The sequence below is a fragment of the Molothrus aeneus genome, chromosome 17 (genome assembly GCF_037042795.1).
Source record: "Molothrus aeneus isolate 106 chromosome 17, BPBGC_Maene_1.0, whole genome shotgun sequence".
Classification (NCBI taxonomy): domain Eukaryota; kingdom Metazoa; phylum Chordata; class Aves; order Passeriformes; family Icteridae; genus Molothrus; species Molothrus aeneus.
The window spans coordinates 7,454,264-7,470,521 of record NC_089662.1 but is presented as its reverse complement, the minus strand read 5'-3'; the positions used below and the strand labels follow the sequence as shown (position 1 = coordinate 7,470,521).

The 16,258-nt window shown below is 44.8% G+C and overlaps 1 protein-coding gene across 1 annotated transcript in view; it reads right to left on the bottom strand.

Annotated features, from left to right (window-relative positions):
• Window positions 1-16,258, bottom strand: part of CTNNBL1 (catenin beta like 1) — a 47,363-nt gene that overhangs the window by 17,776 nt on the left and 13,329 nt on the right. Inside the window, exons 5-11 of the mRNA XM_066561417.1 lie at window positions 14,882-14,979; window positions 12,601-12,694; window positions 11,782-11,873; window positions 9,111-9,183; window positions 8,780-8,838; window positions 7,971-8,119; window positions 3,262-3,443 (exon numbers count right to left, since the gene is read on the bottom strand). Coding sequence (XP_066417514.1) covers window positions 3,262-3,443; window positions 7,971-8,119; window positions 8,780-8,838; window positions 9,111-9,183; window positions 11,782-11,873; window positions 12,601-12,694; window positions 14,882-14,979 — 747 coding nt within the window. The remainder of the gene's footprint in view (window positions 1-3,261; window positions 3,444-7,970; window positions 8,120-8,779; window positions 8,839-9,110; window positions 9,184-11,781; window positions 11,874-12,600; window positions 12,695-14,881; window positions 14,980-16,258) is intronic.

The following is a 16,258-nucleotide window of genomic DNA, read 5'->3' as shown; positions in this document are numbered from 1 at the left end:
CTGGTTCTCTTTGTGGCTGTCCAACCCAGCTGGGCACTCACATGAGTACTGCAAATCCACAGACACAGGAAAACTCTAAGCCATTTCTGTCTTCAGCTGCAAAATATTTCTGCTTTGAGTTGCTTCACTGCCTCAGAAAAAGGGAAATTGCTTCCAACGAGTTTTTCTCCCAAATCTAATATCCTAATATAATGATCTGTACAAACACAGGCAAAATTCAAGTGTAGATAATGTGCACTCAGTTAGACACCACAGGCCCAATCTTCAGGCTCAGATCATCCATAAAGATGGTTAAGAAATTTTCCCTTTCTTTTTTCCTAATTACATAGTGTACATAAAGCATAAATATGTGCAGTTTGGATTTAAATTGTTCACAGGCTCCCTAGAGTAAAATAATTTTTAAACACTGACAGTGTTTAAAATGTATCTAACCAGCACTGACACCTTTATGCTAGCATTTAGAAAGGAAGAAATACATTACAGAGAAGTTACTTTTATCAAATTTAATTTGGATTATAAATTTCTGCAATAAATAAAAGCTCAGCAAGTCACATTGAGATTTTTTTTCACTGGGGTATTTATTATTTTGTCACAATCAGAATACTGCCTTAGAGACAATAAAACAAACATGGTTTTATAGACTATCTCTTATGTAAATAGCAACACTGATATAAAATAAAGACAAGGGGATATTTTCCTACAACCATCAGACAGATGCAGAAGATTTGGTGCCCTGGAGGTTGAGCATTGGATGTCCTGGGAGAGGTGAAGTACCTGGAGCCACAGTGGGTGCCAGGAGCCCCAGCCTGGTGCCACTTCAGCCACTGCACACAAAGGGACAGAGGGACAGGCAGGACAAACCCTTCAGCAGAGCTGTTTGGTGCCTCACCCAGTGCTGGAGCATTTTAGCAAGACTGGCCTTTAGGCAGCTGTAATTAGGGCCCAGGTTTCAGAGCCCACTGAGGATTTTGTGCTTTACAGCACAGCCTGGGGTGCCCAGCCCAACACCATCCCAGCAGCAATGCAGAGAGGGCAAGCACAGCCCAGCTCCTCAGAGCTGCTTTAAAGAAATACTGATGCCACTGCTGCAAAGCCATTCCAAAGAATCCTTTAAAGGAATCTCTTCCTCCATTTGGCATTCACATGAAAGCTCTCCTAATACAACATTGCTCTAATTAATTTTTTAAAACAGATTGAACACAGGATAAAGTTTTTATAAGAAAAGATGCAGACTGAACATGAGAGTTCCTTTTGATCAATAAAAAAAAAAGAGATAAGCAAAAAGCAGCATGTTCCTAGGACCAGAACAGCACAGAGGGAACCAGTTCCATCGTGCCACAACTGCACCATTTCCCTTAAAGCCAGAGGCACCCAGGAGCCTGTGCCAGGGTCCCCCCAGGAGCAGCTAGAGCATGGCTGGGGCAACACTGAGCAGAGTAAAGCACACACTGTGCTGCTTACACCGTGTCAGGACAACGGCGTGACAGGCCCCAGGGAACCCTGCTGAACATCTCTATTACCTCCTGTCGTTAGAAATTCAGGAACTCACCTGCCCAGTGATGCAAAACAAAGAAAATTGGACTTACTACCACAGCCTTTTAGGGAGAGTTTATTTTAATAGAACTGATTTCTGGACTCATCTTAATGTTCTCCATTTCTTTAGCATGATAATGAGACGGAGATGTGATACAAAGCGTGTTTGCATGGATCACTTTATTCTCCTGAGGCCAGATTGCCTTTTCATGCTATCACAGAAATAGTCAGGAACTGACCCTGTCAGGGCTTTCCAGACTAATCCTCACAGCAGCCAGGACTGCCCACAGGTATCAACTGCAGTCTCCAGAAGAAGCAGATGAGACAGAGATTAGCTCACTTTCCAAAACTGAAAAATTAAGTCACTGGCATGAGCCACAGACTCAGACCTCTACCCAGAACCTCCCATTCCAGCTTTCTCTCAATAAGAAGAATTAAACAAACCTCACTTTCACACTGCAAATGAAAATTTCTAAATTTCTCCTAAATCCATTGAAGCATAACTGTGTATTTTATTACATAAACCTGCAATTTTATTACATAACCTACAGAAACCAAACCTAGCTCAGCAAGTCCGTTGAATAAACCCCAGACCACAATTTCCCCCTCACCATTATCCATCCAAGATGAGCAACACAAGGCAGATAAAGTGACCAGAACTGTCAGCAGGTGTGTGAATTGCTCTGGGGTTGGGTGACAGGTGAGCCCCTGCCAGGAAAGCAGCCACTGCCACACGTGTCCAGCCATGTCACTGCCTATTCCTTGTCCTCAGGAGGGAGAACAAGCAGCTGTGCCCAGCTCAGCAGCTCTGCCAGAGAAAGGAACTGCTCAGTCCCAGCCAGGGCCTCAGAGAGCTCTGCAGGGACAGCACCTCCCTCCTGGCCTTGGGAGAACACCTGAGTCCCACCTGAGCTGCCAGGACAGTCCCAAAACAGGGGATTTGGGTTTCAAGCTCCCATGTTTTTGCAATTTCCTTCCACTTTCCCTTGGCTTGCTGCAGGAGTTCAGGATGGATCCTAGGCATATGTGAGAGCCACTCACACCTCTTCAGCTTTTGACAATATTCACCCTCTGTAGAACTGAGCTGAGCATTGAACTGGCACAAAACCTTAAGCATCACTGGCAGTATTTAAAGTTTCTTCCATAGTCTATTTTGTATCCCAACAAAATGGGAAAGGCAGTGTTACCAGGAGCAGGAGGGACTGACCATTCAGCTCAGTGTAAGGTCCCACAGTAATAGTAGCTTTATTCCACAGCAGATCTCTGTTAAAGCAGTTTTCCAGGGTAGAGAGTTAAAAATATAAAAAGGGAAAAAAAAGTAACTTCAAAAGCAATGCAGTTTATTTCTGCAATGCCTGATGTTCATCCAGTCACACTTCAGTGCTCAGAGCCATGAAAACACTGCTTTTGAGGTGACATTTGTAGTTGCCTCATTACTCTTTTCAAAAGAGTTTTGCATCAGAGTAAGAGCTTCAAACAACAGACTCTACAGGAGTAAAATAACTTATTAACAGCACATGAAATGGAATTGCCAGGAGCTGCTGATACCAAAACAAGCAGGACAAGTGTGCCCTCAACAGCCAGCTGTGACAGGAGCAGCAGGCTGGACACCCAGAGCTGAAAGCTGTGAAGATGAGTGCTGAGCCCTTCCCTCCTCCCTGCAGGTACTTTTCAGACACTGGCTGTCCATTCTCCATTGCAATAAGAAGGATCTGGAAGCACACCTACCTTCGTGTTCTTTTTCAGTTGTTCCAACTTTCTTTATCTTTTTGGGTGATTTCATGAAGAGAGGGAAGATGGTTCTCAGCCCAAGGATGTCCACAAACTTGTGACAGTTGTCTGTGCCCTCTGGTCCAATCATGGCATGGTCCAGCACCTTCAGGGCACTGCTGCGGGAAATCTTCTTCTCTCTGTGAAAAGAGGCAAATTAAATTGTACAGAGACATGAGGAGCTTTGGAACACCCTGCTTTAAAGAGAAAAGCAAAGGAACACGACAAGGACAAGATGAAGAGTCTGAACACAAGCTCTAAGCAAGATTTCTCTTCTAGGAGCCAAAACATTGTATCAATAGTACCTCTTTTCAAAACTGTGGCTGAGAATGTTGTCTTGGTTATTTCTTTTTTAATGTCTTTTATTTCTTTTTATTTTCTATTTTTATTTCATTTTATGTATTTTATTATCATGGTTTTATTTTCTTATTTCTTGGCTACTGAAGAAGGTATTTTTCTCGCTCCTTTACAAACAGTGACACAAAACAGAAGGGGAGGCTGGGTTGGATACAAAAGGCAAATACTATCTCCAAAAAGATCAGGATTTCAATCTACTAACAGTTTAATTTAATAAAGGAGTAAGTTTGGTGAGCACAGCTGGGTCAGTTTCAATGAAATCCCATCACCAGGAGCCACACAATGGAAGGAGGCTGACAGACTCTGGGCTGTTCTGCTTTAATGTCAGTTCAGAATGTTGATGGTGGAAACTCACACCAGTAACACAGGGATGCCCAAAAAATGATCTCCAGCTGCCCTGTACCTCACAAACCAAACCAGAGGAATTTATAATCCATCCAGGGGAGAACTGAAACTGAACTGAAAAACTGCTCAATAATACAGCCCAGACCAAGTGAGTATCAGTAGGAGCTAACATGAGCTTGGTGAACATAAGCCACCAGTGTCCCCAAAGGCCAGCCTAGGAGGACATTCCCTCCAGGACAGGACAGTCACAAGGCTCACCACCTTTCACCCCAAGCACATGCCAATCTCCTGAGCCACCAGGACCCCATGTCCATCAGCAAGGGCTCCTCAAAGCTTCCAGAGAGCTGTGGAAAACAACTTCTCTGCAGAGACCCGACTTCATGAGCCCCCTAACAACAGGCAAACTAAAACACCTATATCTGAACACATCAGCCTGAAAGAAACTGACCCTGCCCAGTGCAGCCCCAGCACTTCTGACCCCGTGGTGGGAGGGCAGAGTGTGGAGCTGGACCCTGAGTTCCCCCAGCAATCAAGGGCTGTGCAGGAGGGTGGTTTGGCACCCCCTCATCCCCACTACAGAGAGCTAAAAATAAAGTACTCCTTAGGCCAGATGACACCAGAAATGTTTTCAGGGGAAGTAATTGCATATTGATCAGCATTTAGGAAGGCTGTGCAGGGCTGAGCTCTGGAATATTCATTGGGTTTAAGTTCAGGCTTTTAGAGATCAATAGCTGCTTGCCTGGACTGTCTGGAGTTGATTTTATTTGAAATATTTATTCTGCCAGAGGGCAAGCAGTTTATCTTAGTCTCATCTGTGCTCATTGAAGGAATTTTTAGCTGAACACTAATTCACAGGCAAGCAAACATGAGAATCACCATATATAGAGGGGCCTCAGTGCTCATGGAAACTCTGAATTACAACTTTATTCACTGACCATTGTTTTCCTCCTTTTAACACCTTTACATCTGAGACAATTCTTTTGATACTTTTTTTTTAAAGAGGTGCTGACATTATTTGTACTTTACACATTAGCAGAACACAGCCTTTAACTTTCCAAAATACCAGTAAAAGCAGAACACTAGATTTCCTGGGAAAGTGTGCATAAAATGGTTCCATTTAATTAACCAGAAGATTTAGTAAAGAGACAGCTTATGTTTCTAGGGGCCATTAGGAACAGCAGGACAAGAAAACATAAAAATATTTTAATAATCATAAAAAAATCTGGCCTGAAATAGCTACAGAAAAGCTTTGGGGAGCCATAGGGAGTTGCCTGGTTTCACCTTGTTTTCTGTACAGGAGACAAAAGCTTTTATTGAGGGTCAAGAAAAGTCCCAGCATAGCTGCAGGACAGAACATTTTGTGGCCCAAGTGCTGCAGGTCCCCATGAGCTCCCTGGGCTCTACTTGTCTCTGTGCATACACATGCTCCTCAGTTCATAGCTGGGAAAGCCACACATCATTTTCCCTGAGCAACAGAGAATGTCCCTGACACATCCCCCGGGAGTGACACCGCTGCATCTCCTCAAACCCCACACAGCTCTACAGCCAAAGCAATAACTGCCTGTCAGTGCACCAGGAGCTGACAGGACAAGCCTGTTTTCCTCTCTTTTGGCTAAACTGCAGTTAAGTTTCTAAGGCAAGACTGAGGGAATGAGCACTAAGAAGTACTTTCTGAACTAAAAAGAAAATTTAATTTAATTCTAAGGGACATTTCTAAACTTTCTGCTGGTGGCTGCTGCCTTGATAAACCACCTTGTTTTTGATAAAGATGTGACATACAATAAACAAGCTTCCCTTGGTGCAAAGATGTAAATTAAATAATTATATATAGCCTTGCTCTCATTCTACTTCCAAATTTCCTCCTTCACTCCTGCTGTCACCAGCTTCATCCCTCTTTACCTTCTCTTCTCCCAGACCCTCTGCTCATGTCCCATGCACCTGCTTGGTGAAGCCCCAATTTCTTCAGGGCCAGCTGAAGTCCCAGACCACAGCACAAGTCCAGGACATGCACATAAGGCATATCAGCCACACTGGGCTCATTTTCAGGCATTACCGCTGACCCCTCATGAACCAGGAGAAGTTCACATGATACAACATTGCCTTTTGCTGTTGGCTATACATTTCAAGGCTCAGTACAACAGAAACCATCCTGTTCTCATGACTATCTGTAGGAATATCATGAGCACATTAAATGCTCATTGAAAGCTGCTGCAGCTCTCTGCAGGTGTGTGTGCACAACCATCAATAATGGAACGACTTGGCTGGATGGATCGGGCAGCACCAGACACAGAATGCTGTGTTCCCTACAACAGTAATGGAGATTCAAGCCTGATATCTTTATTCTCACACAGCTTATCTATCTCACATCGTGTCAATACACTTTCAACTTTGCCTATTTGTCCTTTCATCTGCACAGGCTGTGGTACAGTGATTAACCACCTCCAAAGTAAAACCAAAAAATAACAGATCTCTGCCCCCGGCCTTCAGAGGACACCAACAGGAGAGAAAAATACTCTGCCTTGTTTGTGGGCAAGGTGGTCAATCACAACTGGAAGGCATGTCTGCTCTCTGCTGTTTATCATCAAGGTATCAAGAAGATACAGATGTACAGCTTGAGATCACAACTATCCACATTCACTCCCTATTTACAACGATAGATTGTGGTCACCTAAGTTGCTCTGTCCAAGAAAAACTGAGCAACTGTGAGAGCTTCTAAGCACTACAACTAGATTAGAAGAGTTTAAAAAATATAAAATAATCAGCTGTCAGTACAGTACATACCTGTGGACGGTAGTGACAGAAGCTTCTAGAACAAATTCTGTGAATTGTTAGTTTTTTTCCACTGTCACTTTACCAATCCCACCCAAACTGTAGAATCCACAGATTGAAGCCTTGGAAACTCTGTCTATCAGACTTTGTCCCTCCCAACCCCTTTGCAACTACTATGGGGGGCAAAATGCTGCCAAGGAGAAATTTTCCTCTTGTCATAATTTTCCAGCTGGAGTCCTGTGCAGAGAGTGGTAAACAGTAGAGTCAAAAAATGGGTAAAAAGCTCTTAAAAATCCAAATACTGAATCCCACCCACATGGCACAAGAACTCCAACTAATTAGTTCTGCAAGGCTGGTTTAGCAGCTTAGGACTCCAGGCAGAGGGAGGCCTCCCTCCCGTTCTTAGTTTTGGAGCTTTTCCTTAATTAGCCTCAAGAAAACCCAGTGTTCCTATTTGAATAATCCATGTTGGGTTATTTATTCAGTTCCCTGCTGCCACACATTCCCCAGCCCTGAGCTGCAGGAGCTCAGCATTCCTGGCTGGTGTTTGCTAACTCACCAGCACACAGCCTGGCACTCTGGGGACAGCCAGACAGAGCCTGCTGTGCCCTCCTGCAGCTCTGGGGAGCCAGACAGCCCAGCAGACACAACTCGGTGCCAGGCCAGCAAGGAAAAGTGGAGAGAGAGCAGAGAAGCCCCAGAGGTTCAGGGTGTGACAAAGCACAGCACAAGAAATGCAAACTTATGCCCCATTCACAAAAGTAATTTTTGAATCAGCATCCACAAAAATTCAGCAGCTCAGAGGCTACACAATACAGTGGAGCCTGAGCTGGGGAACAAAAGGAAAAATGTTTTCCCTGGAGACATCCAAAGGTCCTCTCCTGCCCTCACAGAGGTTGTTTAAATCCTCAGAGGGTTTACTTGACCTACAGCATTCTCTGTGGCAGACACCCAGATGAAAGATCTGCAACTTTCCAGCAGCCACTGTGGTAACCTCAGTTCTTAGGAAATAAAAACAAAGAGTGGAGATTCCATGTCTGAGAGAATCCAACTTACTTACCTGCTGGAAAAAAACAGAAAGAAAAGACAGACAAATATCCTAACACAAAAGTTTTAAAATAAAACCACAAATATCTAGCTGGAATATGTATTGGCACATCAAAAGCAGGAAGGAAATCACAAGGCTAATGAGGTACCTGAGCATCAGGTTCATCAGCTGCAGACCCTCACCCTTCAGGAAGCGATCACGGTTGGAGCTGAGCATTAGGCAGGAGCAAAGGGAGTCAAACAGGTTCTCCATCATTTCCTGTTCCTCTGCTGTACTTGGATTGTGTCGTTTAAACACCTGAAGGACAAAGAAAGCAAAATTACCCCCAGATGTTGGGCTGTGCTGTTGCAGAACACACATGAAGAGTTTGCACCAAAAGTTCCAGCACCTGACAGGGGTCAGCCACGGACAGGTCACTGCTGCATCCTCTGCAGCTGCTGCCCTTTGCTGCCCTCACTGTGCACCCACAAATGTGCAACAGCCTGGTGCAGGATTTAAAGGATAATACACAAGGGGAAGGGCAAATTCACACTCAAGTATGTGAATAACCTGATTACCAGAGATTCCTACACAATTCATACCTGAGGGTGCTGCAGGCAGCACTGCCTGAAGAAACAGAGGCGAGCTAGCAACACACTGCCTTCAGCCAGCTCAAACATGGGCAGCCCTGTGCTTGGAGTGGAGCATGCTGAGGATGGACCAATTCCTGCCTACCTCCAACTCTCCATGAAACTATACTGTAATAATTTAACTTCCATGCACCTCAGCATTAACATCTTTACAAAAGGGATTTATTTATCTCACTGACCATGGATGACACACCACATGAAAGGCATTTGGGGACCATGCCTCACCAAATATGAAGCACTGCTAGGACAGCACCCCAGACATTTTCCACTCCTCCCACCCAGCCCAGCAGTCTCCTGATGGAAGAGAAGGCATGTGGGAATTACTCACAGATAACTGCTGAAGCAGCACATCGATCCCATCCAGCTCCCCAAGCAATTCTCTGTTGTCTAGACGGAGGTGGGGGGAAGGGGGAAAAGAGAGAGAAAAATGAAGCTAAGTGTCAGATTTTACAGCCATCTAACACTGATACATCAGCAAACAAAATCAATACAGCTTGACAGAGCACAAAAGCTGCAGAGAAAGAGAGGGTGGAGATGAGGGAGCACATGGGGGAGAGTTAAGGCAGCAAAGGAGAGCTGGAGGCAGAAAAGGGTTGCTGTGATCTGAGAGAAGCCTGGATTCTGCCCTCACTGACAGAGATATGGCAGGCATGGCTCACCATCATTATTCTGGAGCAGAATCGCCAGCACCTCACTGCAGTACAGCTTGTTGGCATCAAAAGGCATCTTAGCCTGTGGGGGAAGAACAAGAGACCCATCAGGGCACGGCCCTCAGCATCTCATTGATTTGAAGAACACATTAATCAAATCACCAAATGTATGAGCAGCACATAAAATAAAACACATCTGCAGTAATTCTGCAGCTTTCCTCAGTGACAGAACAGTAACAATTCTGATTCAGGGGTGATAGAAGGTACATGTGGGTTCATGCACACATGTAGAAGGTCCAATGTGATTCTTCACATGGTCCTACATCAGTAGGTTCGGCCAAGTTGGCTCAAAACCCCTAAGAACAGTCTCCAGTTGTTTGCCACACAGAATCTCTTTCCTGTGATATATTTTCCACAATGTTAAGTGGGTGCATGGCACTCATCTCTGTTCTGGAAGTCAGTGCCTGTCAGCAAAACCAGAATTTCAGAACATACATCCCAATAACATCATATAGTAACTGCCAGAGTTTCCTGTGAGGATCAGAGTGTCACAGTCAGAAGAACATGAGATGGGTTTTGTCTGCACAATCACATAACTTCCATTTCAGATATTCCCTCCATCTTCAAATATGCTAAAAAAGTCATAATGAAATGAAAATGCTGAATTTGAACCCCCAAAAAAATCCCTAGAGTAGATTCTGAACTGGATCCAATGTTTTTGCATACTGCCAAAGCTGCTTCATCTACAGAAACAGACTGAACATTAACCAATTAGATAATAATGCAACCTGTTTTACTGAGAGATTCATAAAATGAAACAAATTTAAAAATCATCAGTTACCAGCTATTTATACTCCACTGTTCAAGAAGGGAAAAAGCAGAAGTCCTAGGCTTAAAACATAGCAAAAATTAAAAACTCACCCAGTTCTTTCCCCAAACACACAACTCCCTGCAGCATGGTGGACAGTCCTGCCTATGCAGGGCTGCTGGGCCAATCATCCACCCTTCTGCCATGGAACAAAGCATGGTGTGCAAGCACTAGGCAACACATGGAAACGTGTAAAGCAGGAAGATCCCAAACACCACCAAGCATTGACTTTATTTAAAGCTTTTCATTCCAAATGATCCCCAACCACTCTGCAGAATGATCCCCAACCACTGTGCAGAGGATGGCATTTACAGCAGCCAGGTGACACCTCCAGGCAGACCATGAGGGAGAGGGGAAGGTGCTCAGTGCTGTACAGTCCTGCCAGCTTCTGCCATGGGCTGACCAACTGCTGCCCTGCAAATCCTGGGAAACAACATTCTGATCTCCTAAGACTGCACACATCATCAAACCCTGCTTGTGTTTGCAGAAGTGAGCTATGGGCTCTCCACCTGAGCTTTCTGATGCAGCTCTGACAGTCACAATACAATTACAAGACCTGAAATACTGTCAGGAAACAGAAAGTCATGCTCTGTGCTGTGTGCCAGATGTCCTCATCACTGCTCAGACAGAACCCTGATCTTAAAACTTATCTCAGAGACATTCCACAGCAACTCTACCCAGCTGCTGAGATCCTGGGTTAATCCCAAACACATCTGTCAGGGAGAGAGATTCAAGACCAAGCATTGCCAAGAGCCAAAGCACCTGGAGAGGGGTTTGTTAGCCACCCACAACCCTGTACAGGCAAGATCCTACATCCCAAATCCAGGGATAACACAGCCAGGGAACACATCAGACACACCCTACATAAGCTTGGAATGCCATTGAGCATTCATGTTCTGTGGCACCAAGCAGAGGAATCCTAGCTGGGATTATTTTGCTTTCCCAAGTTTTTCAGTCTTTCAGCTGCCACAGCAATTCCAAGGCAGGCAGCAGTACCTACCAGCCAAGACTAAAATTAACTTCACTTTTTATTTTTAAGCAAAGAACATAATTATGTTACTACCTGTAGTGAGAAATTACAGATTACTTCTGCTAACAAGGATGTGAAGTGCACAGAGGGGTACCTGCACTTACACAGCTAATGGAGAATTTCTGCAACTCAGAGGCTTTCTAATCATGCACACATTTAAGCATGGAAGTGCTAATGCCTTACTGACAGGTTAGAGAACAGCCAGAATTTCTTTGCTATATTTCCTTTACTATTGCTATGAGAGGGCTGAACTATCCATTCTTTTTCTACAGCATTTTTCAGTGAATGTTTAGGCATTTTTTTCACACAAGACAGAGTTAAAGTGTGTAACTCGCTGTCAAAGGATGCAGAGTATGAAAAGCAGCTTTTAATTTAAAAGGCAATTAGCTGAGTTCAAAGCAAAAGCCGCTCCCAGCAGGACTTAAACACAGACATCACTTAAAACTCAGAAATTGTTAGAAATGTGGGAAGCAAAGGCCAGAAAATGGTTAATATTAGTGTCCCCTCTCACTGGTCAGCTTTCATAGTCCTACAGATCTCACACATGGAAATTCAACATATATGAATCATATGAAAAGATAAAAAGAGACAATTTCTACTGCAAGACATTTATAAAGACAAAACCTAAGTGTGTCTCTTTAAACTAAAACTGCTGAGGACATTGACCCTGAACCATGACTTTTTGTCCTTAACTGGGCTTCTACAACACACACAAGCACAACTGGCTTTTCTTAACCTAGTTTTTGTGCTAACTGGTCTGTAGAAGTGAGAAACCAGCTCACCTTCAGCCTCTTGAGCAGCCACTGCATGAGGCCCTGCTGTGCAGCCTCCGTGCACATCTCCGGCCTGAACTCTGCCATGTTCTCCACGATTCCTGGCAAGAAAGACACAGAAAACAGATGGTTCTCCCCAGCAAAAATTACAAATCTCATGTTTCCAGTCTCTCTCATTTTTACAGTCCTGGGAGATTACAATCTCAAAGGAGTGCAAGGAGTGGGGTGATGGTGTGACTGCCAACAGTGGGACCACCCTGCAATGGTTCTGTGCTGTGCAAAGATCAGGCAGCAGAGGGCCACTTATGTCCTTCCATGAATTGCAAATGTTTTACTACCTGAAAGTTAAATATATTGTTAAAACAGAAACAAAGTATAGCTCACAGATATGTTCATAATAAATACATGGACAGTGGAGCACTTTCCTGGAGGTTTTTAAAATCTGTGTAGATGTGGCACTTTGGGACATGGTTTCGTGGTGGCCTTGGCCGTGCTGGGTTAAGAGCTGGACTCAGTGATCTTAGAGAGCTTTACCAACCCAAACAGTTCTCTGATTTCCTCTGGTGCAGTGCAGTGATCCATGTATCTGCACCTCCCAACACAGCTGGTTTGGGAAGAGACACCTTTCATGCAGCCATGGGACAAAAGACAAACTCTGGCTCCAGGGACGAGTGATTCCCAGCTGTGCCTGAAGAAAAGCTGTACCACATCCTGTACTGCAGTGCTGGCAGTCCAAGAGAAAAAGAGGAGGGGGGAAAGGAAGGGGTAACTCACACCCCTTGGTACAAACCACAGAAAGAAGCATTGGGCTGTGCAGCAGCCACTTACCCAGGGTGTTGTGGACACCATCAGCCTCCTCCTTCACACTTTCATCCAGGCGCTCTAAATTCTGCACCAACAAGGCCACGACCTGGCCCTCCACCTAAATCCCCAGGGTCATGGAAAAGATAAAGAGATAAGAAACAAGAATGAAGAGAAGAAGACAAAGGAATTCCCTGCCAGACATGACCAGAAGACAAGAACAACCCTGCTGTAAAATCTCAGAGGAAGCAAAGGAATCATCATGTAAATCTGTCACTATGTGTTCCCTAATAAATGAAACAACTTCTGTGTTTCAGATTAAACAGAAAACCATCACGAGGGAAACATGCACCTTGTCACAGTCTTATTTCCTGAACCAGCCTGATTAATAATCCCTCAGAATTCTGAAGCATGAGGCTCACAAACCAATGTGGATAGGAGAACTGTCAGCTCTGCAAGCAGCTGGTCACAGCTGGTCACTGCTGCCTGCCTACAGTGCTGCTGGACCTTCTACCTAAGAGGTACAAAAAGCTGATAGAACAATGCTCACACACAGATCCAAACCCAAGAGTTGAACTGTCACCTGCTGAAGTCCTGCAGTTAAATCCTCTCAAGATGAATGCACCAAGTTGACTTCAGTGAGTTAAGGAAAACTAGAGAGGCAGGGGGGAGCCCCTGAATCACAGAGCTCCCACCTGAAATAAGTCTTTAAAACTGGAATTGGAAATAGTTCCAGCTTGACTCTGGCAAACTTTCCATTGTGGATGTGAGCTTGGAACTGTTAAACAAAGTAACATTACCAATTCAAACAGTCTTAACCAGCTTTGGGCCCAGCAAATATGTGGACAAAACACATATATGGGCTGCTGTAGAAAACAATGCAACAATCTTCAGATAGCCTCCAACCTTTTACCTACTTTCTTTAAAAAAAAAAAGTAATCTAAAAAACAGATATCTAAACATTTCTCCCAAGATAGGCCTGACCTGTTTCTTTCAAGCAGGACAATGAAACCTCTAAACATGGCTATTATCAGTGAGCTGGTGACAATGAAAACAGAAAGAACTTCACTTGATTTACTACCTCTCCACATATTTTATAGAAAACATCTTCTCTAGCAGCTCCTCTCTCCCATTTCCTTCACCCAGCAATCTCCCCACGGAGGCAGAGTAATTAACAACAGCCCAGAGGCCAGCTGGAGGAACTGGGCTCTGGGCACTGTCATTAACCTCTGGAAGGTAACATTCTAGTGACTGGACAAGGATTGTAGGAGAAAACAGAGCAGCCAAACAAAGCAAACAAAAGAAAAACTCTAATTTCCTGTCTTCCAAATTCAACACAATAGTTACAGAACCAGACACAGACACAGCCATAGCAATGCTCAAAGGCAGCAATTCACCAGCTCCAAGGGAGGACAGAGCTGTAAAACTCATGTTTGGCTGGGCATCACCTCTCTGGGGGGTTTGCATTCCCCTTCTGCAGCTGGGGAGCAGGAGGCATCGAGCAGAAACAGCAGGAAAAGGGGAAATCCACCCCCAGAGAGGCCGAGAGGCACTCAGAGGGCTAAGTGTGCAAGGAACACTTAACACCAACCAATGCATCTGCCATCCACCTAAGTAATTTTCGGGGTTGGTTAACTCTCTGTGCCAAAAGGGATCCTTACCTCTGTACCCTCCTCCACCCTTAAAGTTCATTTGCTCTGCTACATGAAAACTTTCAAGTTTTTACTTCTTGTTAAAAAAAAAATCCCACCGTCACCAACAGATACTGCAGTTCAAGCCCAGAGTTTTAGGCTTAAAACAAGAGTTACTGGGCAGAAGACAACCAGTCTCCTGTGCAAGAGGTGAGACTGAAAGATCACAGGGGCATCACTGTCCTTTGGGTAACAAACTTCAGTTCTCCATTAAGTGAACCCAGGTCACCTTTTCACAGGAGAGAAGGGAAATGCAAACAAAGCTCCTGTTTTCAATGGGGCACTGTCCAAGTCACAAATATTATTACTTCATTCTCCTTCCCTGCACCAAAAAATCCCCTAGCCTACACAAGTTTTGCAATATGACAGTGCTTCTTCCAAAAAAGTGGTGCAACAATGTGCAAATGGTGCAACTACCCACTCCCCAAACTCTAGCATTTCATCAAAAACAGCCATCATGGTCTCAGGTTCACAACAGGCTTCTCCTGGCTATCTCCATCGCAATGTTGGCAGCAAAGACACCCAGACACAGCTGCCAACTGCAGGATGGGTCAGTGTTCATTGCTGGGCTGAGGCAGATGTTGAGGCACTGAAATAATCTGGGGTTTCCTACTTACAAGAGCATCTATGAGGACTTCAGCTCCTTCTTCACTCTCATGGAGAGTATCAATATCAGTCAGCTCTTGCAGCAAGTCAACCACAGCTATGGAAACATGTACTGGGTGTTAAGGACAACCAACAGGGAGGCAAATGCATTTAGTATCAATAGCAGATGGCTCTTAGGCCAATGTGTTCATGACATGACCCCAAAGCAACTGGCAATACATTACCAGGGAGGTAATAAAATGCATTACAATCACAGCAGCAGGGCACAGGGTACCAGACACAAGAGCACACAGACTACTGCAGCAGACCTTCCCCAGAAGTGCTAAACTTAGGGAATCTGAACAATTAGGAATGATAAATACAAATGTGATTCAGGCAATTTACTGTTTCTTCATGGTAGTTACTTATTTTTTTCAAACATGCTGGAGTTGGTCTAAGGAGGCACCATCTTGCATTGTCAAGACTGAACACATGCAAAGAGAAATGAGTTATAATAATGTGATTTGGGTATTGTGCTCTCAGTGATAGCCCTGCTAACCTGATACACACACATGCCTAACGAGGGCAGCGCCAGCAGCAGGAGCATCACCCCCCTCTGCCCAGCCCAATTAGGGCAGCACACTCCTCAAACCACAGCCCTCACAGGAACAGCAGAGCTTCTGCCAGTCCAATTTTCACTCATTAACTCTGGGCTGCATAACACACAGCTCCTCTGCCTGCTGCACAGCTCCCTTGTATGACAAGACGTATTCCAGCTCATTAGACCCACTTCCCTATTCTCTCAGACACACTGATCAATCCTGCCTGCGTCCCAAGGGCAGAGCAGGAGACGTGGTTGTCTCAATGTCCTAAATAACCACTCTGTGATGGATCTCTCTCAAGTGCCCAGGCTGACAAAGCTGCTCCCAGGTCTCCCATTTGTGCATTTGTTCAGAAACACAAGCAGCAACAGGAAAAGTATTTTCATCTGTATTTTCTTAGTGAGGTTCAGCCGTGTGCTGGGGCTGGCTGGAGAGGTAAACTCTGCAAGAGAGAGCCTGGACCTTCTGCTGGACAAGCTGCAGGAGAGCCACCAGCATGTCACTTCAGGCAAGTGTCACCTCAGCAGAGTGTCACTCCAGTGACAAAGGCTAATCACACACTACAGTGCACCAGCAAGAGCAAAACCAGCAAGTCAACAGAAGGAATTCTTATCTTCTGCTTGGCGCTCATGGAGCAACTTGCAGAATATTTTGTTCAGCTTTGGGCTCTCCCAGTAAAAGAGAGGCTTTGACATACTGTGCTTGGGAGAGCAGAGGACCACTGAGGTGGTCTGGGGGTTAATACAGGATGGATGAGGACAAATTGAGGGAATGGGGTTTCATCAGCTCGTGGGAGGGGAAGCTCAG